The following is a 27,438-nucleotide window of genomic DNA, read 5'->3' as shown; positions in this document are numbered from 1 at the left end:
TAGATCTTGACCCTCAAATTTTATTTTTGTGATTTTTAACATTTTCTTATTTTTCTGTTTACTCAGTATATTATATACCTCACAACTTTGGATTCTGGGATATCTTTTTTAAGAGTGTCCAAGAGAATATTCTTTTCAATTGGTTCATCACTGCTCTCAGGAACCACAATGGTAACCTGAATGCTGTTCATAGTGTCATGCTTTTTAATTTTTACATTTATATTATCTATTGCTGTTATAGACATACAGTATAGTCTTCAGATTGACTCTTTGTTGTGGTTTCTATTAGCCACGTCTTTTCTTTTATCTGTATAAACATTTTTGTCGTTGAATGTCTGTTTAATAGGTAGTTCTCTAACTTCAGGGCTGAAATTTTCCATTCTGTTTCTAAGATCAGAAACCTTGACCAACTTCCACTCCCAAAGAGGGAGTCGAAGTGAGTCAAAGTTGGGTCAAGACAATATTTACTTCTTTGGGCTTGTTTTGTACTGGTGAGTAAGGTTCCAGTGTAATTGCATTAGTATTTTTTTCTGATTTCTTCAGAGAGAGGTTGTCAGAGGAGGTTCCAGCGGTTGTCAACTCTGCCAAGTTGCTACCACCAAAGGGCCCAGGGGTACTTAAATCTTTAACACTACTGAGCATAAAGACTGAGGTACAGTATATAAAAAAAAATTAAAAAACATAAAAAAAACGAAACTTTATATAGATATCATCAGCCTTTCATGGAGTTTATTCTTCCACCAATGGCACAAGTGAGAGCTGACTCCCAAATGTCCGCTCCCTACCCTACCCCACAAGGGTACAACATGATTAGAGTGGCCCAAGTGTGAGCCAAACCCGCTTGCTAGGACTGACAATATTACTAGAATACAATCATCCCCATCCTTATCATGTTATGGGCAAACTGGATAGATGCTGTGAATCTTATCCCCAGAACCAGACACCCCCCCTGGAATCCATGGTCCAGCCCTAAAGAATAAATCTGCTTTTGAGCTATTGTGATAACTCTCAGGTCCGAACATTATCCGGCAGCTGATGGTCCTACCATATTTCTCACTATTTAGCTTCGGATATAAACCCATTCCCAGCTATGATATCTTTTCCTATTTATCAGGTCCAATAAATTTTAGGTAAAGTAGAAAAATCCACAAAAAATTAATCCAAATAAATATATAATGGTACATGGGACTCCTGGACTCAAACTCAGGAACAAATTCCTGGTGTTCAAGAGTCCCCTCACCATGTCAAAGTGGTCCCACATCGAGGAGGAACAACAGTAGAATCTGTAACCATAGTAGTAAGGGAAAAAGAAATATTAACAGTGTCAGAAGGAGAATTTCCAATAGCCAGGGAAACAGCATGTAAAGAACGACCATGTGCATTTCGAGGAGACAGAGGAATAGCAGAGAAAGATTTAGAATGAGATGTAGATGCAAACAAAATAGGTTCAACAACTGATTGAGTCAACATAACAGAGGAAGAACAACTTGCTACAGGGATATTATCATTAATAACAATGTCTATACCTGCATTCTTACTCTTATCGATTCTAGCAACCTCATTACTAGCTACTGATGGCAGCGAAGTCGAAATACGTTAATAAAATAAAGTTTTATACATACTGTACTTACCAAGTAATTACATAGCTATCAATTTCTAGTAACTAGCCCACCCACTTTTGGGGAAGGAAAGGAACAACACAGCAGAGAGCGCCAATTTGTTTATGGCGTAATGTCCATGTGAGGGGAGGAGGGAGGGCTCCCACTGTAATTACTTGGTAAGCATATATAGAACTTTATTATAAAAATGTCATTTTTTTATAAATAACTTACCAAGTAATTACATAGCTAATTCCCACATTGACAAGAGGTGGGATTCATGGACTTATTCTACCCCTGAGCATTAATAAAAGTAATGAGGAAGATACTGCCTCTGGTGGCACTCATCTTAACCCGTAAAGGTGTGGGGGTATAGCCAAGTGTCACCTGCTACATAAGTGGGGACCTAGCAGCGAAGGACTTCTCCAAACGCTAGCAAAATAAAAAGGCTGGCCCTGCCCTGGGAGCAGTACCAGAACACAATAACCAGATAACAATGCTGTTACCTACACCAAAAAATTAAAAACACCACCACCCAACCATTAAAAGACCTGGTGGGCATCCCAGTGCAGAGTACCCCCAGACTCCCTTAAGACTCGACACCAGTTTCCAAGGTGAAGAGTAAGGATGGAAGGAGTGCTTCCTATACTTCCTTCCCCAACACCATATGTGGATTGGAGATTGGAAGGAGAGGTTATACTTAAATGCTAAAGACGTCGCCATGGCCCTAATCTCGTGAGCTCTCACTTTCAAAATAGGTAGAAGTTCTTCTCCTTCTTGGGAATGTGCCTCATGAATGAGATCCCTTAGGAAGAAAGAGAGGGTATTTTTTGAGAGGTCGAGAGGGGTTCTTCACTGAACACCATAAATTATTGGAAGGACCTCTTATATTGTTAGTTTACGGAGGTAGAATTTAAGTGACCTTACTGGACATAGGAATCTCTCCTCGTCTTCTGAACCTACTACGTGCTTGTATTAGGTTTTTAATGCTAAAAAAACGAGGCCATGGTTTCAGTGGATTCTCGTTCTTTGCACGAAAACCAAGAGTGTAAGAACATATCGCATCTCCATTAGAGAAGCTGATTCTTTTATCAAGAGGTAGGATCTTGCTTACTCTCTTGGCTGTAGCTAAGGCTACTAGAAAAAGGGCCTTCTTGGTTACATCCTGTAACGAAGCAGAGCCAAGACGTTCGAAAGGGGGACCAGAAAGCCATTTAAGTACAACATCAAAGTTCCACAACACTTGATCTATATCCTTGTTTTTGAAGTATCGCCTTCTTGGTTACATCCTGTAACCAAGCAGAGCCAAGAGGTTCGAAAGGTGGACCAGAAGTTAAGTTAAGTATAAAAGCAAGTTAAGTATAAAAGCCACTTAAGTGCAACGTCCAAGTTCCATGACACTTGATCTATATCCTTGCATTTAGAAGTATCGAAAGACCTAATAAGACCAGATAAGCCTTGATTCAAAGAAAGATCTAGGCCCCTATATCTGAATACCGAGCTTAACATAGCTCTGTAACCCTTAATAGTTGAAGAGGATAAGCCCCTAGAAGTTCTCAAAAACAAAAAAAAAACTTGGCAATCTCTGTCACAAATGTTTTAGAAGAGATGTGATTTCTTTTGCACTAAGTGCAGAAAATAGTCCACTTGTTTTGGTAGACATTGGACAATGACTGTAGCCTGCATTTTGAGATAGCTTCTGAAGTTGCTCTCAAAAAGCCTTTATCTCTGAGGAGCTCTTGACAGTTTGTATCCTGTCAGAGCTAGCGTAGATAACCCTCGACAGAATCACCTGAGCTGGGGTTGTCCGAGAAGCTTGTTTTTTTGAGGAAGCAGTCTTGGGAAGTTGACTAGGAGACTCATCAGGTCCGGGAACCATTCCCTTAGTGGTCTAAACAGGGCTATGAGGATCATCGAGGCATTCTTGTGAGATCGGAACCTGTTCATCACTTCCCTTATCATCCCGAACTTAGGAAGGCATAAAGACCCTTGTCGAACCAGTCTAGAAGCATGGCATCCATTGACCATGCTGAGGGATGCGGTACTGGTGAACAATAAAGAGGAAGACAGTGATTTTTGGAGGTCGCGAATAGGTCTATTGTTGGCCTTCCCCACAGTTTCCAAAGGTCCAGGCAGACCAATGGATCCAAAGTCCATTCTGTGGGTGTCACTTGGTTGCTACGACTTAGTTGGTCTGCTAGAACATTCGGTTTGCCTCGTACAAATCTTGTTACTACTCCTGTCTGGTTCTCATGAGCCCAGAGAAGAAGGTCGCTCGCCGCCTCGCAAAGGGAGAAGGAATGAGTTACCACCCTGCTCGCTGATATAGGACAGGGTGGTCATATTGTCTAAGTGTACTATATCAATCTTGTCTCAGACTTCTGATGCACAGGCTTGCAATCCCAGGCTGACTGCTTTCAGTTCTCTCACATTTATGTGCCGGTTCTTCTGTTCCTGTGACCATATCCCAGAAACTTCCTTGTCCCCCAGGATAGCTCCCCAGCCTAAATCAGACATGTCTGCATAGAAGCTCAGGTCGGGATTCTGAGGAAAAAGGGACTTCTTTTTTAGCAACCTGTCCTCAGACCTCCACTAAAGCAGGTGCTTCTTGATATTCTGGGTTACCTGAAAACCAAACGAGTCCGGATGTTTCTTTCTGTCCCAGTTGTCTATGAGAAAAAACTGAAGCACTCTCATGTGAAATCTCCCCAAGGAGGCAAACTGCTCAATGGAGGCCAATGTCCCGAGGAGACTCATCCACTTGTTGGTCGAACAAGCCTGCAGAGAGAGAAATTCATCTATTGTCCTTAGACAGGATTCTACCCTCTTGGGGGATGGAAAAGCCCAAAAAAGAAGATAATTCAGAGTCATTCCCAAATATACTATCTGTTGAGAGGGAGCCAGTTGAGACTTCTAAAGACTGACCAACAGTCCCAACTCCTTTGCTAAAAGAAGATTCTTTTGAATGTCCCCCGCGCAACCTTCCTGTGTCAGAGAATGTATGAGCCAGTCATCCAAACAGAGAACAATGTTGATGCCCACTAGATGGAGCCAACCAGCTATCAGAGCAAGAACATGGGTGTAAACTTGAGGGGCTGTTGAAAGTACGAAGCATAGGGCCGAAAACTGGAATATTTGGTACCGAAAAACGAATCTGAGATACTTCCTCAAGTCTGGATGTATAGCGACATGGAAGGCCAACTTCTGCTGACGTAACCCCTTTTGAGGTAAAAGAGCACCAAAGCTCTCTTTTCTTCAACATTATCACTGAATAGGTGGAGACTAACTCTCGAGAAGTATATCCTATCCCTCTATCGATGCAAGATAGCACGCCCAGAAGATCCAAAGATATTCTTCAGTATGTGGTCGAGTTCAGCAAACGAAAACATCACCTTAGCCACTGCAAAGGCCGACCTGCTAGAGGACTCAGTGAGACCTGAGAAGTCCCCCTGGGAGGAGGCAGACGCGTCCAGGGAAGGAGCTTCTACGGTAGTAAAGTAAGATCATCTTCTTTGCAACAAACACGAAGGGGGATGGCAGAACGCAGCCTTTTCTTTCTCTCTCGTCTGCCAACCAGCACTCAACTTCACTCAAAGTCTTCCTAGCCGAGGTAGAGAACACCGATTTTGGAAGCTTGGACGACTCATAGGAAGATTGTTCATCTAGAAGGCAGAGGCCGGGAGAAGAAGGGGCCTCTGGGGAGAAGAAATTAGGAAAACTTCAAGAAAACACAAGAAAGCTGAATATGCCATAGTAGGAGTTTCTTCCTCTGGATCCTCACCCTTACCTTTGGCCGATGACACTGGAGACAAGGGCGCATCTACAGCGCTAGCGGAGGAGGCTGAGGTTTCAAAAAACTCAAGATGTCATCCAGTCATTGTGGGATGGGAGCTAGAGCCAGATCCACAAGTTGGTGCAGCAAGAGACGAAGCTGTCACCGAACAATGAGAAGAAGGAAGTTCTGGCGCCAATGGATGCTTGGGTGCCGCTGGGTGCTCAGGAGCTACTGGGTGCTCGGAAGATACAGAGCGCTCAGGAGCAACTGGCCGCTCAGACGCTACTGAGTGCTCAGGAGCTACTGGGCGCTCAGGAGATACAGAACACTAGGGAGCAACTGACAGCTCGGATGCTACTGAACGTCTGGGCGCTTCTAAAGCCTTAGAGGTTGAAGTAATGGCTGTCACTTCTACACTTCAGGATGCTGCAGAATGTCTGGATGAGAGTGCAGGCCCTGAAAGGCACTCATTCACTAAAACGTGCTCGGAAGTGGAAGGAAGCTCGGGCGCCGATGGAGACTGTTCGGGCTCCGAAACGACACGTCACAGGTGAACATTCAAGCATAATGCACTCATGGTTGTCCCAAAAGCTACACAATAGTTCAGCCTCCTTAACTTTCTTACATGGCACCTGAGGGGTGCTTGACACATCCACCACAAACCTTTTCAGTGGTCTGGATTCATCCTTAAAATAACCAGCAAGGTATAAATTTCAAAATTCAAGCTGCTGCCAACCACAGTCCTTCATCCACAGCTGGCAGAAACAAATTGAAGCGCTTGGCTATGTTGTACCTCTTCTTCCACCCAAAAGTGGGCGGGGCACATCGCCATAACCAAAACAAACTGGTGTGATCTGCAATTTCAAAATTTTAAGTTGCCGGTTAAAAGAAGCTAATAGCTATGTAATTACTGGATAAGTTACTTATATAAAAAATCATTTTCAAGTGACATACCACTGCTTTTGCCACATACAGCTGCATTTTGTTGATACTATATTCAAGTCTAATTTTGTAGATACTACATTTAAGTCTACTGGTTTAATAAGCATGTTCTTCATGTAGAAATAAAATCACTGATACTGTTTTGTAACAAGGAATGCCTTAACAATACTGTAGATTTTATTTCCTTAATCATCATTTTCAACACTAACAAATCTCCCAATTATTTTAATCATGTTTTATAACCACTATGGGAATAACTTAAGCTTAACCAGGTCAAACGATACACCACTGGATGCTTATCTACACATTCCCAGCCCCTAATGCCTTAATGTCAGCAGCCATGTTCACAATCAAGCACAGTGCTCTCTCTCTCTCTCTCTCTCTCTCTCTCTCTCTCTCTCTCTCTCTCTCTCTCTCTCTCTCTCTCTCTCTCTCTCTCTCCTCTCTGAGGTGACTTTTAAATACTGTCTAATTAGGCCTATAATAGTCCTTGGAGATAGCTGACAGAAGATGACTGGAAGAAAATGTGGTAAAAGGTGGTGCGGACTAACAAGGGTTTAATGCAGTTTTTGTTCAAAATGTAACCCATGAAACAATTATAAAGCATTTATATTTCTGTAACTGAGTATGACGAGCAATGAAACAATGGTCATTAGTTCCAAACAGAAATTTAAGATAGCCCAAACAAAGAATTCATCAATATGAAGATAACATCAAATCCACAAATTATATTTAACCATGTTCACAGCAAGTATTTTCAAAAAGGCAGCTTCAACTGTTATTCTTTACATGGTTTTATTGTTACCTGATAGTTTCCTTCAAGTAACGAATCTTTAAAAATGTGTTAAGCATGGTGCAAATTATTGAAACAAAAAATTATCATGCAGTACAGAAAACTGATATTGCCATAGCACAGAGCAAATACTGTAATACAATAGCAATAACTTACATGGGCACCATTCACAACTGACTGGAATCCAGATCCACACAGCCTATTAACAGAGAGGGCTGGAGCACTAATGGGAACTCCACATCGAAGGCCTACATGTCGAGCAGCATAGATTGTATCTGTGTGAGCACACTAGAAAGAAAATTTGATTAGCTACTAAAAATAATAAAAGATAATCTTGCTTTTAAACAACGGATTTAACTCAATAAGTTGACAAAACACTCCTGTAACAATTTTTTAACGCTTTATGATTTATACAGGACATTAAAAGCTCCCCTTCCTCTTAACATTCTGGTAAAGGAAAAGCAAACTTGAATAAAAAAAAAAATAGGATTCTAAGAAAATTATACAAAACCTAATAGAATTAACAGGAAAGATTTAAGAACATCTTTACAATACAGGCAAAGGTTAGTTCATTCTACAAATGCATCACTTAAAACTTGAAAAATTAACCCAAATTCAATGGATCCAACTCCTATAATCACAGAGAAGACATTGCAAGTGGTTTAAAGGGTGCATCAATTACTGTATCTGAAATGTAAAACTTAACAAAATGGTAAAACAGGATACCCAACAGTAAACACTGAAAATTTCATTTTCATGATAAAATAAAGTTTCATATATACTTACCAAGTAATTACATAACTATCATTTCCACTCATGCGGCAGCTTAAATTTTAAAAATTGCGGTAACGCTTCTATTGTTTTTGTGTAGGTGACTAGCCTTGCCCACTATCGGGGAACAACAGGAATAACCAAGCAGAAGAGCTCACTTTGTTTGTGCCCTTATGTCCAAGAGAGAGGAGGAGGGAGGGCTCCAGCCTGTAAGTACTTTGTACTTATATATGAAATTTAATTTTATAAAGAAAATAACATTTTCATAAAAGTAACTTACCAAGTAGCCTAATTGCATAGCTGAATCCCATACTGATAGGAGGTGGGATACATGGACATATTGTACTCCAAAACATTCAGTCATGAAAATAAATTTGAAATACACAATCTGCTAGCATTGATGCAATGCTTGTTGTTTCCTTACCTGGTAAGAGAGCTACTGCAGGTAATTACTGCCTCTGGTCAGTGGTCATCTTGACCTGTAGTGACGTGGCAGAATAGTTGCGAGGCGCCTCCACTTTTAAGTGGGAGCTTTGGAGCGAAGGAAAATTCTGATGGCTTGCAAAGCATAAAAAGCAGGTGCCCTTGCCCTGGGCACAGTACCAAATAAAAAAATATAAACAAATTTCTAAACATGCTTTTATTAAAATGCACTGAAAAGTAAAAAATAATATTTTGAGACACACAAGGATTTTCTTACGATTAACCATCCAAACAAGGAAGGAAATGCTACCAGAAAAGAAATAGATTTTTCTATTTCTTGTAGCATTTCCCTCAGTGTTTGGGGACCACACTTTTATTTTTGTAGACATGATTAACTGTAAGAAAATCCTGGTGTGTCTCACAATACTGTTTTTTACTTTTTAGTGCATTTTAATAAAAGCATGTTAAAGAAAATTTTTTTAGATTTTGTTTATTTTATGCTTTTCTGTTTTGACAGAAATTGTAAATGGCTGATTTGTGATTGTAGTTAATAGAAACTGATATCCGTTTACAGGGAGGTGAGGGAAGGGGGTAGGAGGGGAGGGAAGGGGTAGGGGGAGTAGAAAGGTGAGGGGAAGGAAGGGGTAAAGGAGGAGGGAAGGGAGGGGGATGGGAAGGGGAGGGGAGGGAAGAGAAATGAGGGGAAATGGGAGGAGGAGGGAGGAGGTAGGGGAGGGGTGGAGGAGGTAGGGGATGGGTGGATGAGGTAGGGGATGGGTGGAGGAGGAAGGGGAGGGGGAAGAGGAAGTGGGAGGGGGTGGGGAAGGGTGGAGGTGGAAGTGGAGGATGGAAGAAGGAAGGGGAGGAGGACAGCTAAATTAACACTTGATCGTAATGTGCTGGGAGGGGAGGAGGAGGATATGAGAAGGAAGGGAGAATGGGGAGGGGAGGGGAGGTAGGGTAGGAGAATGGGGAGGGGAGGGAGAAGTAGGGAAGGTGGAAGGGAGGGGAGGACAGAGCTAAATTAACACTTGATCGTGTGCTCCAGAAGGGGAAGGGGAGGGAAGCGGGAAGGGGAGGACACAGCTAAATTAACACTTAATCGTGTACTTTGGAAGGTGGAGGGAGGGGATGGAAGGGGAGGGGAGGCACTGCTAAATTAACACTTGATCATATGCACTGGAAGGGAAAGGGAGGGGAGGAGGGGAAGGGGGATGGAAGAGGGAAGGGGAGGGGGATGGAAGAGGGAAGGGGAGGGGAGAACACAGCTAAATTAACACTTGATCGTGTGCTTGGGGGGATGGGTGGGGGAAGGGGATGAAAGAGGGAAGGGGAGAGAAGTGGGCAGGGGAGGGAGAGGACAGCTAAAATAACACTTGATCGTGTGCTGGGGGAGGGAGATGGAAAAGGGAAGGGGGAAGGGGATGGAAGAGGGAAGGGGGAGGGGTTATATAGAAGATAGACCCTACCGAGTCAAAGAAGTTGCGAAAAATCCGAAGTTTTACACAAATCCTGAGATACTGGGAGAGGTCACTGTAGGGTCACTAGAGGTCGCTGCTGAACTGCTGATCATGTACGGTTGTAATGCCACTGGGAATGAGTAACCATGCAAAATTTCAAGTCCACTGAAAGAAGGGAACAGGTCGAAAATTGAGTTACAAGATTTGAGGACGGACAGACAGACAGACGCAGAAGTCCAGTTAAATAAAAACATGTAAAAACAATAACCAGATAACGCTGTTACCTACACTGAAATAAAAAAACCATCATCCATCCACTAAAAACTGGTGGGCACTCTAGGTACAAAGTACCCTCAGGCTTCCCAATGACTCGACACCCATGTAAAGGCGAAGAGATCAAGGATAAAAGGAATACTTCCTACACTTCTTCCCCCAATACCATGCCAGCCACTGACAAAGGTCCCAGGATACTACAGTTTTCAAACACAGTTTCTCTTAAATAGTGTGACACGAATATGGACTTACACTACCAGTAAGTAGACTGTAGAATTGAATAGAGACACATATTATGCCTGAAAGCAAATGAGGTGGCGACAGCTCTAATGTCGTGTGCGTTCACCTTTGAGGTAGGCAGGATGTCCTCTTGGATCCGAAAATGTGCCTTGGTAATAAGGAATAGTCTTCTGAGTCGGGTTCTTGAGAGACATGGAACAGAGGGGCTCGAAAGAGGGGGGGGGAGTCTTTTACCACTTGAGAACTACATCAAGATTCCAAGATACGGAATCTACTTTCGTCTGCTTTGAACTGTCGAAAGATTTAATCAAATCGCTAAGATCCTGGTTAGAGGAAAGATCTAGGTCTTTATGTTTAAAAACTGAACTCAGCGTGGATCTATACTCTTTAATGGTGGAAGAAGGGGGTCCCTTGGTGGTCCTCAGATAGAGAAGGAAGTCTGCTATCTGAGTTACATATGTTTTACAATATGAGATGTTATGTCTGCTACGCCATCTTCGGAAGACGGCCCACTTAGATTGGTAGACTTGGCAAGAGGACTGATGTCCACACATTGAAACAGCTGCATGAGCACTGATGTCTACACATTGAAATAGCTTATGCGGCTAATCTTGAAAAGCCCTTCGCTCTGACAAGTCTCCAGATAGTCTGAAGCCTGTCAGAGTAAAGTGGATAGTCCCTGGTGAAACCTCCAGAAGTGGGGTTGTTTGAGCAGATGTGGACTTTGAGGAAGAAGTCATGGGAAGTCCACTAAGAGTCTCAAGAGGTCCGGGAACCACTCTTTGAGAGGCCAAAACGGAGCTAACAAGGTCATAGTCACACTGTGATGAGATTGAAATTCTTGAGTATTTCCCTGACCATGCTGAATAGAAAGAATGCATAGAGGTCTAAATCTGACCAATTCTGCAGCATGGCATTTGTCGCCCATGCCAGAGGGTCCATACCAGAGAACAAAAGAGAGGAAGGCAATGATTCACTGATGTGGCGAACAAGTCCAAGGATGGTTTGCCCCACAGTTTCCAAAGGTCGTTCCAGATCATGGGGTCCAAGGTCCACTCTGTGGGGAGAACCTGTTTGCGACAACTCAGTTCGTCCGCCAACGCATTCACCTTCCCTTGAATGAAATGAGCGACTAGTTTCACTCGATTCTGGTCCACCCAAATAAGGAGGTCCTTTGCTGCTTCGCAGAGGGAGGAGGAGTGAGTCCCGCCTTGGTTTCCTGATGTAGGAAAGAGCAGTGGTGTTGTCCAAATGTACCACTACTGTTTTGTCAGTAATCATGTCCGAAAAGGTTATGAGGCCTAAATGAATGGCTATCAATTCTTTTATATTGATGTGCAGGTTCCAGTGTTCCAGAGACCATGTTCCCCAGCAGGGCTCCCCAACCTAGATCTGAGGCGTTTGAATAAAAGTCTAGGTCGGGGCTCACAGGGCGCAGAGACTTTCCCTCGGAAAGTCATCCTTTGGATGTCCACCATCGCAGGTCCAACTTGATCCCCATTGTTATGGGGAACACAAATGAGACTGGTTGCATTTTCCTGTTCCAGTTTGCTTTTAGGAAGAACTGCAGGACTCTTATATGGAGTCCACCTAACTTGACAAACTGTTCGATGTAGACGAGAGTTCCAAAAAGACTCATCCACCGACTGGCCAAACAAGATGGGAGAGTAGACCGTCTGTAGACAGGAGTCAATTCTCTTGGGGGATAGAAAAGCCCGAAAACTAAGAGAGTTGATCCTCATCCCTCAATAGGGAATCTCCTGAGTCAGAGTTGGCTGCGACTTCTGCAGATTGATCAGTATTCCTAGCTCTTGGGCGAGGAGAAGGGTCTTCTGTAGGTCCTTCATGCACTTCTCCTTTGACGGTGTTGATGCCGAGAAGATAGAGCCACTTCACGAAAGGAGCTGAGCACTCTCGCAAAAGCTTGAGGAGCTGAAGAGAGGCCCAAGCACAGGGCCGATATTGAGTGACTCTGTCCTCGAAGACGAACTTGAGATACTTCCTGGTGTCTGGATGAACAGGGACATGGGAGTATGCGTCCTGCATATCGAGAGTAATCATCCAATCGCCCAGGTTAATGGACTATAGTACCAACTGGTTCGTCTCCATTTTGAACTTTGTCTTCTAAACGACGAAGTTCAGAGCGCTGACATCAAGGACAAGTCTCCAACCCCCTGACGACTTGGGGACTACAGAAAGACAGCTGTAAAAGCCTGTCGTGGAGCAATCCTCTACCTACTCTATGGCTCTCTTTCGGAGGAGGGATGACACTTCCTCTGAAAGGGCCACATACCTCTCAGATCCTTTTGAGTAGGCCGTCAATGCGATTGGTGTGGAGACTAGCGGAGGATACTCCTTGAATGGTACTGAGTAGCCCTCCTTCAAGATCTTGATTATCCAAGGTTCCACTCCTCCGACACTCCACCTCTCTCAAAAAAGAAGTCTGGCTCCTAATGGTGCACAAACGACTGACGTTTCATTTCTTGAATGAAGGTCTGGTAGAAGTCCTCTTGATCAACCTGGCCGAAAAATGCATCTTGGAGCGGGGCTTGGGAGGAAAACTCTGTCTACTCCCACGAAAGGCCATTACTGAAGTGGTGAAATAGACTTAGTGCCAAATGATAAAGGCTCTTTAGGGCGCTTAGAAGACTGTGCCAACAGGTCCTGTGTCGACTTTTTCTGGAGGTCTGTAGCTATCTCCTTGACCGTGGACTGGGGAAAAAGATAAAGGTGGTACAAGGAGAGTATAGCAAGGTTGACTTCTGTATAGAAGTTTCTCCTCTAGTAGTGAAGGAGCACCACAACTTTCTCTTCTTGAGAACCCACAGTACGCCAAACCAGTCTGCAGCGAAGTCTGTCAATTCTGTGCAGTCCTCAATCTTGGCAAGGGCTCCAACTGTCCAATTGAGAAAACTGAACGCCTAAAATCTTTAAATAAAAATATTCTTAACGAGGTGATCCAGTTCCGTGGACACAAACATTACTTTTGCCGACAAGAAGGTTGAATGGCGTGCCGAGTCAATGAGGCCCGAAAAGTCTCCCTGGGAGGAAGCAGCACCTCCCAAAGACGGAGCTTCTCCAGTAGCGTACAACAGGTATCTCCTGGCTGTCAACCTTAAAGGCAGAAATGCGAAGGTGGCCTTACCCTGCTCTCTCTTCACTGAAAGCCAATCACCGACCTCTTGGTTTCTCACCTGGAAAGTCTAAGCAGGCGAGACTGGGGCAGCTGGCTCGAAGTACAATGTTAAAGTCGCCAGGAAATATCTCAGAAGAGATGCGTAAGCTGAAGGAGCAGGTTCTTGCACTAAATCCTCTTCAACAGAAGAAACTGGGGACAAAGACAAGTCCTTAAATGGTTTGTTCACAACAGGAGCTTTTTAGAGTAAACTCAGAATGTCGTCCAACTGCTGCTTGATGGGCACCAAGGATGGGTCTCCTACCACGGGCACAGAAGCACTTGAAGCTGGCAGAGAGGGCTCCGGGTGCTTGTCAACTGGCGCCAAACACTTGAGAGCTAGCGCCTTGCGCTTGGAAACTTGGAATGGCACTTGGCGCTTGGGAGAAGATGGGTCCTAGCGAGACAATGGGGCCCTGGATGAAGATGAAGAGCATTTCTTGACCCTCAGGTGCTTGGGAGCCAAATACTGGCACTCTGTGACTGAACGTTCGGGCGAAAAATACTCTGGATTGTGCCAAGCACTGCAGGAAGGCTGAGGGCTGTGAGGTGGTTCCTAAAACCACATACGAGGCAGTGGCGAAGAGCTGAGCACGTCATCCGAACCTCTCTTCAAAGGTTGAGATTCGCCGGGAAAATGCCATTGGCGCTCTCTTGCCAGGACTGGAATTCTCCGAGTCGGAAGACAATTGATGCACACTAACTGAGACGCCTTTCCAACGGCTGTCTGTCGAAGCCTGGACGTGTGACAGGCTCAACTGAGGGTGTGACTACCTGTGGGCAAGCCCCACCAGCCTCCTTTGGACCTCCATTATGTCTTCTCCCAAGGTCAGGGGACTATGACAGGGACCTTTGTCTAGGAGAACCAGAGGGATGAGCAGTTGCCTCCTCCACTTGCAAGACACCATCACTTTTAGGATTTTCACTGAAAATTTTGTCCATAAGGACCCTTAGGGACACCCTTAATTAGGCCACTGCATTCACCACTAGATCAATCTTGCGATCGAACCTGCACTCAAGACTTGTTGTTTAAGATTAAGCCAGCCTTGTGCTGGCACGGGCTCTTGCTCCTGGAGCAGCCCGTAATGCACTCAAGACTGCCAATGGGATCAGGATCGTAAGCATGGGAGCTAGGCACTGGAGTCGGTGGTACAATGGTAGAGGGACTGGGGATGGGAGACAAGGCTGGAACAGGGTAAGGAGGAATGGAAAAATCACCTAAAACACTAGGTCTAGGTGATGGCTCTAGGCTACGTGCCCTACTTTCGGCTCTAGAGGCCGCCTTCCTCTTCCTATCCTAATCAAGCTTATCTAGATGGGATATTTCAACACCTTCCATTGCTTATCATCCCAGTGTTTACACTCATCACGTTCGCTCTTTCGTTCATATTTATCCCCTACAGTTTGTACAAATTGTACCAGAATCATAAGAAGATTTTGTCAACCTGGTCTTACAACCCTCCCAACAATACCTATTGTTGGAGGAACTTGAGTCCGACATGATACCCCACAAAAAACAGGTTATAAACAACTTAAGCTAAAAATGACATTTTTATAATAAAATAAAGTTTTATATATACTTATCAAGTAACCACACAGTTATTACATTTCATTTATTGGCAGCTTAAATTTGAAAATTTGCGGTAGCGTTCCAATACTTTGGTGTAGGTAACTCGCCCCGCCCACTTTCAGGGAAGGATGGGTACAATTCGTTTCTGCTGGTTGACAGCTTAACTTGGTTGTTAACTTCAGGTTTCTTTTGACTTGGTATAATTCGCCAGATGATTTTCATTGTTATTTGGTGAAGTATTCCGTGTCTTGGTAGCAACTGCGCTAATTGCATTAGCTTATTTAGCTTGGACTTTTGTTTTTCAGGATATGTCTGACTCTAGTTCTGCTAGTAAAATAGTAGGTTCTGCAGCATTGTTGCCAATGTAGAGGACAAACTTGCTCTTCAGTCTTGACTTGTGACGAATGCAAAGAATGGGATCACGGGAAAAGGAAGACTTTAACTAGTTCCAATATTCTGGTGTAGGTAACTCGCCCTGCCACTTTCGGGGAAGGATAGGTACAACACTACTAACGAGCCCAATTCATTTATGCCCTATGCCCATGAGAGGGGAGGAGGGAGGGCTATCATCATGTAGTTACTTGGTAAGTATATGTAAGACTATTTTATTATAAAAATGTCATTTTTATATAAGTAACTTACCAAGTAACTACATAGCTGAATCCCACACTGACAGGTGAGATGCATGGGCATGTACTACTTCAAAAAACACTCATGAACTACTTCAAAAAACACTCATGAATGGAGATGAATTTTAAAATAGTAAGCAGTTAACACTGAGAATGTTAGTTGTAACCTACCTGGCGAGAGAGCTCCAGCAGGAAAATACTGCCTCTGATGCAGCTCATCTCGACCGTAGTGGCGTGGCAGTGAAGCCAAAGGCACCTCTACATTAGTGGGGCTTTGCAGCCGAGGAGTACTCTGATGGCTGCCAAAGTACACAAAACACAAAAGCCCTTGCCCTGGGCGCAGTAACAACTAAAACCATAAAACACAAGTTACACATACACCATAAAACCGATCAGATACTATAACCCATTCATAACACGACACAGCGAATGATGGGTGCTCCAGGTACTCAGTACCTCTCAACTTCCCGAAACTCAACAACTTAACTCAAGGTGAGTAGATAGAGGAGTGTAAGGGTATCCCCTACCCTTCTCCCCCCAATACCATGCCAGCCACGGATAATGGGCCAAGGGTACTGCAGTTCTCGTAAACAGTTTCAATGTCATGTAGAAAAAAATTTGCAAATACTGATTTGCACCTCCAGAAAGTGGATTGTAAAATAGAAGATAGAAATAAATTCCTCTTGAAGGAAATCAAAGTCGCTACTGCCCTAATTTCGTGGGCTTTAACCTTGCAAATTGGCAAGTCTTTTTCTTGAATCTTAATGTACGACTCAGAAATCACGTCTCTCACGAAGAACGCCAATGCTTTCTAGGACAAAGGACGTGTTGGATCCTTAACTGAACACCAGAGGTTAGGGGACGTGCCTCTGATATTCTTTGTTCTTTCTAAATAATACTCAAGTGCTCTTACTGGACAAAGAGCTCTCTCTTGGTCCATAGGACCTAGAGTGTCCGTTAAGCCTTTGATTGTGAATGAATGGGGCCAGGGAAAGGACGGCATTTCATTCTTCACTAGGAACCCCAAAGTAAAGCAACAGACTGCATCTCCCTGTGAGAATCCTACCTTCTTGAATCAGGGCCTGTAACTCACTAACTCTCTTGGCAATAGCTAGAGTAACTAGAAATAGTGTTTTTCTTGTAAGATCCCTGAGGGATGTGGGTCGAAGAGGTTCCAACGGCAGACCTGAGAGCCATTTTAAAACAACATCTAGGTTCCAGGATATGGAACCTGACTTCTCTTGCTTCACAGATCTAGTGACTTGATAAGGTCACTGATGTCTTTATCAGTAGATAGATCCAGACCTCTATGTCTGAAAACGAAGTTGAGCATTGCTCTGTAGCCTTTGATCATGGACGTAGCCAATCCTCGTGAAGACCTTAAAAATAGCAAGTAGTCTGCTATTTGCGTTACAGAGGTAGAAGAGGATGATACCTTGTGTCTTCTGCACCAGTTGCAGAATAGTATCAATTTATTCATTTATTCTGGTACACATTGGAGAAAGACTGACGTCTACATCTGGCAATTGCTTCCGCAGCTGATCTCGAAAAGCCTTTTGCTTTGACAAGTTTCCTGATAGTCTGAAGTCTGTCAGAGTGAGAGTGGATAGACCTAGATGGAACTGGTGAAAGTGCAGTTGCTTGAGTAGATATCGTCACTGTGGAAGCAATCTTGGAAAGTCTACTAGGAGATTGAGGAGATCTGGAAACCGCTCTTTCTGTGGCCAGAAGGGAGCTACCAGGGTCATCGACACGTTGTCATGGAAGGGAATTTGTTGATTACGTCTCTCACCACACTGCACACTGAATGGTGGGAAGGCATATACATCCAGGTTCGACCAGTCCTGGAGCATCGCATCCATTGCCCATACGAGAGGGTCCGGGGCTGGGGAGCAATACAAAGGGAGCCGGTGATTCCTCAACGTTGCAAATAGACCTATCGACAGCTTTCTCCACCGTTTCCAAAGAATCGGTGCATACCTGCGGATTCAGCGTCCATTCCGTTTGCAACGACTCAATTCGTCTGCTATAACATTGAGTTTGCCCTGTATAAAGCGGGTAACAATCTTGGTTTGATTTCCCTTAGATAAGATCTTTGGTGGCGAAGATAGTGAGAAGGAGTGTGTCCCCGCCCTGATTCTTTATACAGGCAGTCCCGGTTATCGGTGGGTTCCGTTTCTGAGTGTGATGATAACCGAAAATCGGCTAACGAAAATTGGCGATTTCAGCGCTTTTTCAGCAATTTTGGGGTTATCAATGCCAAAGCGCTGATTTTCGGTTATCGCACTCTGTTAGTGTGTATCAGTGCCAATACCCAAATTATCGGCGCCGATAAGCGGAAATCAGCGATTTTCGGCGCCGAAAATTGCTGATTTTCATCACTTGACAAGCCCCATAAAACCGGATCGCTGTTAACCGAGCCCACCGTTAATCGGGGACTGCCTGTATAAGCCAGAGCTGACATATTGTCCAAGTGGACTATGACCTGATTTGTAAGTTGCTGTCAAGAAGTGTTGAAGAGTTAAGTGTATTGCCATCAGCGCCTTCACGTTGGTATGGAAGTTCTCTCTCGGTGTGACCATGTCTCGGCGCTTGTTTTTCTAGGAGTCTCCCAACCCAGATCCGGTGCATCTGAGTATAATGAGGTTGGGAGTTCAGAGGTGATTTCCCTTCTGCAAATCTTCCTGTTACCAGCCACCATCAAAGGTCCTCTTTGATCTAAAATTGGGAAAACATACGGAGTCCGGGAGAAACTTCCTCTGCCAACTGACTTTGGAAAGAATTATAGTACTCTCGTGTAAGTCTCCTAAGGAAATCGAACTTTCTATGGATGAGAGAGTTCCCAGTAAACTCATCCATTCGTTGGCCGATCATGGTGGGAGAGAGAGGAATTTCTGAACTGTCCAAATGCAGGCTTTTATTCTCTTGTCTGACAGAAAAGCCGAAAATCCCGAGAGTTGATCTTCATTCCCAAATAAAGAATTGATTGACTTGGAACTAATTGGGACTTGTCTAGGTTTATCCAATGCAGGGCCCACCTTGGCTAAAGCAAGAGTCTTCTTTGCCCTCCCTGCAACTTGATTCCGAGGGGAGTGCATAAGAGCCAATCGTCTAAATAGAGGCAGATGTTGATCCCCAAGAGATAAAAACTTGAGGGGCTGTCGAAAGTCCAAAGCATAGCGCTTGTCCTGGAACAAAAACTGTAGATATTTCCTGGCCTCCGGTGAACTGAACGCGAAATGTGCATCCTGCATGTATATGGTTTGCCATCCAACATTTTGATGGATGGAAGACAGAACTGAGTGGGTCGTTTCCATTTTGAATTTAAGAGTCTGAATATAGAAATTCCAGGGCGCTGACGTCCAGGACAGGCTCCCAACCTCTCATGATTTTGGGACGATGAATAGGCAGTTGTAGAACCCAGGAGTGTTGACACGACTATTTTCTATGGCTCTCTGGCGAGGGAGAGACGAAACTTCCTGTGATAGGCCAAATACCTCTCTGAGTCCTAAAGTCCTCAAATCAAGTTGATAGGAGAGAGGACACTATGGGAGATTTCTCCTGAATGGGATGGAGTATCCTTTAAAACTCCAAGGTTTTGCATCTCTGTCCTTCCACTTGCTCCAAAGATGTTGGTTGGCCTACTGGGTACAGGAGGATAGTATCCTCACTACAAGAGGAAGCTGCTTGCTGACTTCTTGATTGGCTGAACGGACCTAGAATACGCTGAGAACGGGCTGGAATCTACCTCTACCTCTCCTCGAAATGTTTGCTGTAGAGAAACTGTTCTAGGCACAAACGATGCGAAGATGCAGAACATCCAGACTCCTTAGGACGCTTGTGGACTGGCCCAGCAAGTCTTGTGTGGATTTCTTTGCAGCTCCACAAGGAGTATGTTCTGCTGTAGAGCTGGGAAAAAGTTCCTGTTGATTTAAAGGGCAAAAGGAGTGCGGATCTCTGTGGGAGTGGGCAGAATGAACAACACTGCCTCTCGCCTTGCTACTACCACCATGAACAAGGCTGCCAGTTCCTGGGATCCATCCCTGATCACTTTATTCGCGCATGAGAGCACTCCCAGCCAGTCTGTAGTGAAGTTAGCTTGGAGAGAGGCGCAATCTTCTATTTTCTTCACTAAGGCGCCGACGGTCCAGTCAAGAAAACTTAAGATCTCGAAGACCTTAAAGATGTCCTTAGTCAAATGCTCGAGTTCAGAAGTCATAAACAAGATCTTGGAAGAGGAGAAGGCAGATCTCCATGACGAGTCAATTAAACTGGAGAAATCCCCTTGGGAGGTGGCAGTAATTCCCAACAATGGCACTTCCCCAGTCACATAGGATATGTATCTCCTCTTGGATAAGCGAGGAGGAGAAGTGCAGAATACTGCTTTCCCGTTTTCCTCTTCTGTCAACCAGCTCCTCAATGCTTGACAGCTTTCTTCAATGGCCCGATAGCACCATCTTAGGCAGCCTAGAGGCTTTTGTGAGGCTGTCTCATCATAAAGAAGAAACCCGGCGAAAGGGGAATCGCTGGAGAAAAGAGAAGTCGGGAAGCAAAACAAGAAGTATTTCAAAGGAAGCATAGGCTGAAGCAGGCTGATCCTGTTCCTCGTCTCTTCTGCAGACAAAATGGGTGAGAGAGTCAAATCCTCAGGCTCATGAGTCACTGATGGTTCATGTAAAAGATCCATAATACTGTCTAGCGCTGTTTAATCCCAGTTTCGAAAGCGGATCTTGAACCAGATGAACAGTAGAATGGTGCCAGATGCCCGTCACTTACGCTCCGGAATGGAAGTGATGGGGCATCGACAACTGCTACCGAACTACTTGTTGAACTGGTCTAACGGTGCATCAGATCCTCTAGATCCCACTGTGTCTTTGGATCCCTTGATCCGATTAAACACTTGGATCCTATAGATCCCTTGATGACCGTCCTCGGATCCCACTGGACCTAATGGATCCTCAGGATCTCACTGGACAACTGGATCCTCAGATCCCGATGGATGCCTCGATCCCTCAGATCCCACTGAATATTTGGAGCCTTCCTTCCTATCCCACTAGGTACCTGGATCCACCAGATCCCACTAAACTGGATCCCCTTTGATGCTTGGATCCCTTGGATCCAAAAGTGCGATCTCCGTGTTTCTTAAGGATCCGCTTGGGCAACAGAAACTGAGGCTCTGACACAGACACCACGGGCGACACGTTAGATGGATCATCCCAAAAACTACATGAAGGTTTGGAACTCGGATCCCGATCTCTGTTCCGCTTGCACGGGATCGGAAATTCGGACTCAGCTGAGGATATCGGCCTTTTCAATGTCCCGGAAAGCGCCAGCTCCGCTTCTGACTCGCTTTGCACTTGGATTCGTCGGATCCCAAATCCACATCACTGGCGAAAGTGCATGAACTCCAATGCGGATGCCTTTCCAGTAGCTGTCCGCTGTAGTCCTGGTAATCCCCGAACAACAGGCACGGTTGAGGGGGCAAACCCACTGACCTCCCAGGGACTTACAGTTTGCCTCCCTCCCAGGTTTAGGGAGTTGTGACAGGGACCTTCATCCAGGAGCATCAGTGACAAGTAGCCACCTCCTCCACTGCCACAACACTTGCACCAACGCCACTGGTACTCCAATCTTATCCAAAAGGCCCTCACTGAAGCCCCTACTTGAGCTACAGTGTTCACTATGAGACCAATTTTCTGGTCCATTTCTGGCTTCCACACTGGCGATGGCATTGGGTTCAGAAGGTTGGAAGTTGGGATAATGGGAGTCACAGTAAGGTTAGAGGACTGGTGATGGGGAAATGTAGATATAGGAGTTGGGCAGGGGCAAAACAGGAGAACCCTGACTAACTGAATTTAGCTTCAGTCTTAGCCGCTGCTCTCCTACGTCTGTTACTCTCAAGTTTATTTAAGTAACTAGTTAAAGTCTTCCATTTCCCGATCCCATTCTTTGCATTCGTCACAAGTCAAGACTGAAGAGCAAGTTGGTCCTCTGCATTGACAACATACGGTATGAGTCATAATTGATAGAAGTTAGTCTGGTATGACAGCCTTTGCTGCAAAACCTACTACTAGCAGAACTAGAGTCAGACATACCCTGAAAAATAAAGTCCAAGCTAAATAAGCTAATGCAATTAGCGCAATCGCTACCGAGACACGGAATATTTCACCAAATAATGATGAAAATCATCCAGCGAATTACACTTCAAAAGAAAACTGAAGTTAACAACCAAGTTAAGCTGTCAACCAGCAGAAACGAATTGGGCTCGTTAGTAGTGTTTTACCTATCCTTCCCCGAAAGTTGGCGGGGTGAGTTACCTACACCAAAATATTGGAACGCTACTGCGAATTTTCAAATTTAAGCTGTCAATAAATGAAACGTAATAGCTATGTAGTTACCTGGTAAGTTACTTATATAAAAATAACAAGCTTGAAGGCTACACAATTGCGAGAATACTTCACTGAATCCTGAAGGATTGGCCCAAAATACCAATGAAATAAATAAAAAATAGCTGCTGCAAACATTCGATGTTACGTCGAAAGCCGGCAGAAACGAAGAGAGCTCTTCTGCTTTATTTGTTCCTATTGTTCCTCAATAGTGGGTGGGACTAGTCACCTACACAAAAACAATAAAAGCGCTAAAGAGATTTTTTAAATTTAAGCTGCCATGCGAGTGGAAACTATAGCTATGTAATTACTTGGTAAGTTACTTATATGAAAAGATGACTAAGTATTGCATCATTTATCTAGGTTTAAATTTCACACATGCACCAATCTGAGCACCAGATTCCTATACGGAATTCCATCTCGAATATAAAGTTCTTCAAATTACGTATTATCATATTTGAACTGAGGTTTAAGTAATAAAAATACAAATGTATCTACTCACCCCAATCACATTACCAATAATAACCGAATCAACAAGTTCTGGGTTAACATTGGCAGCTGAAAGAGCTGCTTTAGCAGCTACTTCTTGCAAATCAGTTGGTGTGCGGTTAGCCAATTTACCACCAAATGTGCCAAACGGAGTGCGTTTTGCTCCAACCACAAAAATACCTACAAAGAACAATACTTTATACAGTAACTAAAATGTCTGATATTAATATACAGTACAGTATCTAAAACTTTCATTGCAGAATAGCAAATTCTTAACATATAGCCTGAAGTTCTTTACATTAGGATAAGCCTGCAAACAAGTTGGATCATCCATTCAAAATTACTGACAAGGTAATTAAACTACCAGCAGGTAGGGGGAAGCCCCACCCACCTCATGGTCTGCACTCCACTTTGCCTTCCAGCCCACAGGGCAGATTAGAGGGGTGGCTGAGGTGGGCCATTCATGTCAAGAACTTCAGGCTTGTATGTTAGGAAAAATACAAATTACTTTCAAAATTTGCTATTTGTCCTTACACAAATACAAACCTTTGTTTTTTACATTAGCAGACCTATCCATTGGAGAGAGGAAATCTGGGTGCTCTCTGAACTGACTGGGAGGTTCGCCCAGTCTGGGAATGTCACTTTCCTGGTCCACTCAGGAGCAGAGGAAGGCTGACTCCGCACCTCTAGCTTGCCACCCATATGGGATATTGCAGCTGCCAGACTTCTGAACCATTAAGTCATGGGTTTATGATGCAATTATTTAAGTCAGGCTGTAAGAACCTTGAGAGAAGAAAAAGTTGGAGACAATAAGGCAGGCCTAAGTCAATGAGGGCCTTATATATTGTCTATCCTTCTCTCACCCTTACCAAGAGAGGAGGGGAATTTGCATCCATTTGCAACCAACACAAAGACTGATGCTCAGGTGAATAGCTAATCTTACTCTCATCCATCCAGCCTGCATAAGATTGCAATGGGAGGGAGGAGGAGGAGGAGGGAGGAGGAGGAGGAGGAGGAGGGAGGAGGAGGAGGAGGGAGGGAGGAGGAGGAGGAGGGGAGGAGGGAGGAGGAGGAGGAGGAGGGAGGAGGAGGGAGGAGGAGGAGGAGGAGGAGGAGGAGGAGGAGGAGGGAGAGGAGGAGGAGGAGGAGGAGGAGGAGGAGGAGGGGAGGAGGGAGGGAGGAGGAGGAGGAGGAGGAGGAGTCACTCCTAACCTCTCCCTTTCCAGGATTGTCCCAATTTCATCAAAACTCTCAACTGTCGGTCAAGAAAGTTCGAGTCCTTTTCAGCCACCTCCTTAATGGACTTTCATTATCGTCTAGAGTCCCATCTGTCCTGAAAGGGAGCTGAGCTAGCTACCCAACCCATAAGCAACCACCAACTGTCCAAGGAAAGTGTGTTCAAGGCCAGTGGGCATTGTTCAGCAGTATAATAAATGTGCAGGTGGTCAAATACAATCAACCTCTGCACAAAATACCTGATGATCCTACAGGTTCCTACTGAGTGCAAAGGATGAGGCGCTGCCCCTACCATTATGAGCTCTCATCCAGGTTGCATACTTGCCCTTAACACTGATCGATTCACAGAGCTAGAAAGACCTAGTGTTCTTGAACACCACTTCCTTAGCTCTTTTAGCACTAACTGAAGAAACAGTGACATTCAAGACAGAAATGTCGGGATTTCTTCAGATATCATTTAACACCCAAAACAGACAGAGTAGTATTACATGTCAATAATGAAAGTCTAGTAGGGAGGTGGCTGAAAAGGACTCGAACTTTCGTGACAGACAGTTCAGAGTTTTGATGAAACTGGGACAATCCTGAACAAACAGCACACCAAACTCCCAAGGACAAAAGCCCCACATCTCTGGGGTCTGAATCCCCAAGAGAGACTGTTTATGAGCTTCTGAGAACAAAATTTCCCCCTTTAAATTGGGAGATCCATTTCTGGAATCCAACCTTAGTCTAAGGGTGATCAGGTAAGGTCAAAAAGAAGTTTCTTACAGCAACGCTGGGCGAGAAAACACCACTACCTGCTGATGAGTACCTCTGACCATAAAGATACCTTGTCTCCAACAACAGAATTTGGAGATGATCCTTCCCTTGTAGACAACCCTTCAGGAAATGACAGTATTTTGAAAATTCCTATGCAGACAGAAGAGGGAACCCCTCTTGACGGAGGAGACACTGGATATCCTCCTAGTGTAAAGTGCCAAAACTCTTACACCCAAAGACACCCAACCATGAGCAACTGAATCCATTGGTCAACCAAAGAGAAACATCTCTCAGGACCTCACATAAAGCTAGCAGGTCTGGATATACCTGGCATGGGCATATAGGAACCACCAGAATCCACCTGAGAAACGAAGAAATCAACCTGCCATTGATTACTTACTGAAAAGGCAGAATGGCAAGAAAGACAAAGTTCAAGGTTGTCTTCCACAAAAGAAAGTCTTCTTCCATGCTTACCACAATTCAAATATGAAAAAGAAAGTCCTTTCAGAGCTCCTATTGTGCCACAAGCCAGCCAGGTGCAAGTTCAAACCTAAAAATCTATAACAACTTTCTCGCTATACATGTGCCTCGGGACCAATAAGTCCCTATTACCTGTTTCTGATTGTAGAGCTAGTGTGAGATCTCAAAAGATACCAAGACATAAACTCTAAAATGACACTCATGACTCTGAGCAATGGCACGGTTGTGCTTTGACCACTCATCAAATGCGATGATTTTTACTCCTAATGTCTATTTTCTTCCCATGATGCCCATCATAATTTTAGAAGAGGGATGGATGATTATCTCCATAATGTATACATTTTGGCTTCTTTATGGGCCACATAGTGAGAGAAGACAAGAACTAGAAACATCTCTCTCACTGCAACCAATGAAAGGAGGCCGAGAGGGAAGACCTAGACAAAATATATGGATGGGTTGGTGAGAATGACTGGAGGAAGAATGTCTGCAGCTCAGTTACCACAGAGAGCCGGAAATAGAGAGGAGTGGCAAGCCCGCGATTTGGCGATCCTGTGGGATATGGCACCTGGATGATGATGATGATGATGATACATATACCATGCTCTGTTCACTACACTGACACATGCAGCAGGTTTGCCTTGTATCTTTTGCCCGCAAGACCTAACATATGATCATATTCTTTATATAAAAAACCCCCTCAGTCTTGGGATATAATGCTTAACCTTAAAATGTAACCATGCTGTTTTTACTACATTAGGTAAGCAGGTAGAATTGAACATACTGTAATAGTTAACTTGCAAGTGGAAAAAAAGCTCCATTGATCATCGTCTTCATTCTTTCAAATCTAACCACACCCTGATCCTCTAAGTCTCCTACAAGTTTCTGTTCTGAATACATCATAGTTGGAATGCAAATATCATCCCCTTGGAGTGACTCCAAAAGACATGTACTAAGTAGTCTACTTTAACCCTTACAGGACAGGCTAAATACATATTAAGCACACCCCCAGACTGGGCAAACTCTAAGGTTGGCCAATTTAAACGCTTAGCAGATGGTGACGGGCGCTTACTCGAAGTATCATGTCGCTTTGAGACCAAAATACAGTAGGGTGCTCATGACTTGAAAGAGGTTCCAGACTATCCTAAGAAGGTTGATGACGAGCAGAGGCAGCGGTGGCAGGCGGAATGGTGAAACTGCAGGAGGGCTGAGGACTAACACTAGCCTCCTCATCTCTTGACAGAGGAGGGGAGCTGTCTGCCACATCGGAGTGCCTCTTCAAAGGCCAAGAGACGGAAGATCGACGCCACTGATACCTCATGTCCAGCAAAGTGTCTTCCATATCCGACAACAGACAAGAAGCACTGAATGAGACGCCTTTCCAATGGCACTCGTCGTAGCCTGGGACCATGCAACAGGCTCGAAAGAGGGGGTGACTGCCCGTGGGCAAACCCACTGGCCTCCCTTGGACCTCTGGTATGTCTTCTCCCTGGTGCAGGGGAGCCGGACAGTGACCTTCACCTAGGAGCACCAGCGGGACAGGTAGCCAACCCCTCAACACTCACAACACTCTCACTAGGTGCAACACCAACACCTGGCACTGTTTTCAACACAAAATCCCTGAAAGAGGAACCTAACTCCAAAACAGTTTTGGCCAAGAATTCAAATTTATCAAATTTTGCTTCAAGACTGGCAACAGAGTTGGGATCGGAAGCACAGGAACCTGGTAAAGGTGTAGGAGGGCTAAGGATGGGAGACATAGCATGGATCAAAGGTGAAGAAACAGACCTGTTTTCTACCACATTAGAGTAAAGAAGGAATCTCCTGACTAAGTACTCTACTTTTTAGCCACATGGGCCAGCCTTCCTTTCCTATCTTGGGTCTAATATGTCCAGGCCCAGGATTTCAAGGTCTTCAATTTACTATCTTCCCAATCCTGACACTCCAGACATGTAAGCTCTCTACTACAATCCTGCCCCCTACACTTGACACACCCAGTGTGCGAATCATAGCCACCTTAGTAAGTCTAGTTTTACATCCCTCAATGCAATAACGAATGCTGGAAGAGCTGGAGTCCGACATATTTGCCTATCTTTCGAAATAAAGTTAACTAACGATATTACTAATACAAAAGAAGCCACCACGAAAAAGTGAGAGAATACTTCACCAAAAATGCAGAACAAAATCCAAAAAAGATGAAGCAGCGACTGAACAAGACTACCAATGTTAATCGGGAGCCGGCAGTAAACAAACTGATCCTCTTTGCCGAGTTGTACCTATCAGTTCCAAAAGTGGGCGGGACCCTGTAACCTATACAAGTGATGGTAGCAATGAAATATGACATTTTATAATAAAATAAAGTTTTATATATAATTAAATAATTACATAGCTAGTTTCTAGTTACTAACCAAATGCTTGAGGCCTCTATTTACAAAAACGTCTCGT

General features: G+C 44.3%; 1 protein-coding gene across 1 annotated transcript in view; it reads right to left on the bottom strand.

Moving 5' to 3' along the window:
• Nucleotides 1-27,438, bottom strand: part of LOC136832951 (3-ketoacyl-CoA thiolase, mitochondrial-like) — a 137,866-nt gene that overhangs the window by 88,419 nt on the left and 22,009 nt on the right. Inside the window, exons 2-3 of the mRNA XM_067094605.1 lie at nt 22,538-22,704; nt 7,265-7,396 (exon numbers count right to left, since the gene is read on the bottom strand). Coding sequence (XP_066950706.1) covers nt 7,265-7,396; nt 22,538-22,704 — 299 coding nt within the window. The remainder of the gene's footprint in view (nt 1-7,264; nt 7,397-22,537; nt 22,705-27,438) is intronic.

The sequence above is a fragment of the Macrobrachium rosenbergii genome, chromosome 51 (assembly GCF_040412425.1).
Source record: "Macrobrachium rosenbergii isolate ZJJX-2024 chromosome 51, ASM4041242v1, whole genome shotgun sequence".
Taxonomy (NCBI): Eukaryota; Metazoa; Arthropoda; class Malacostraca; order Decapoda; family Palaemonidae; genus Macrobrachium; species Macrobrachium rosenbergii.
This window is presented reverse-complemented; position numbering and strand designations above follow the sequence as displayed.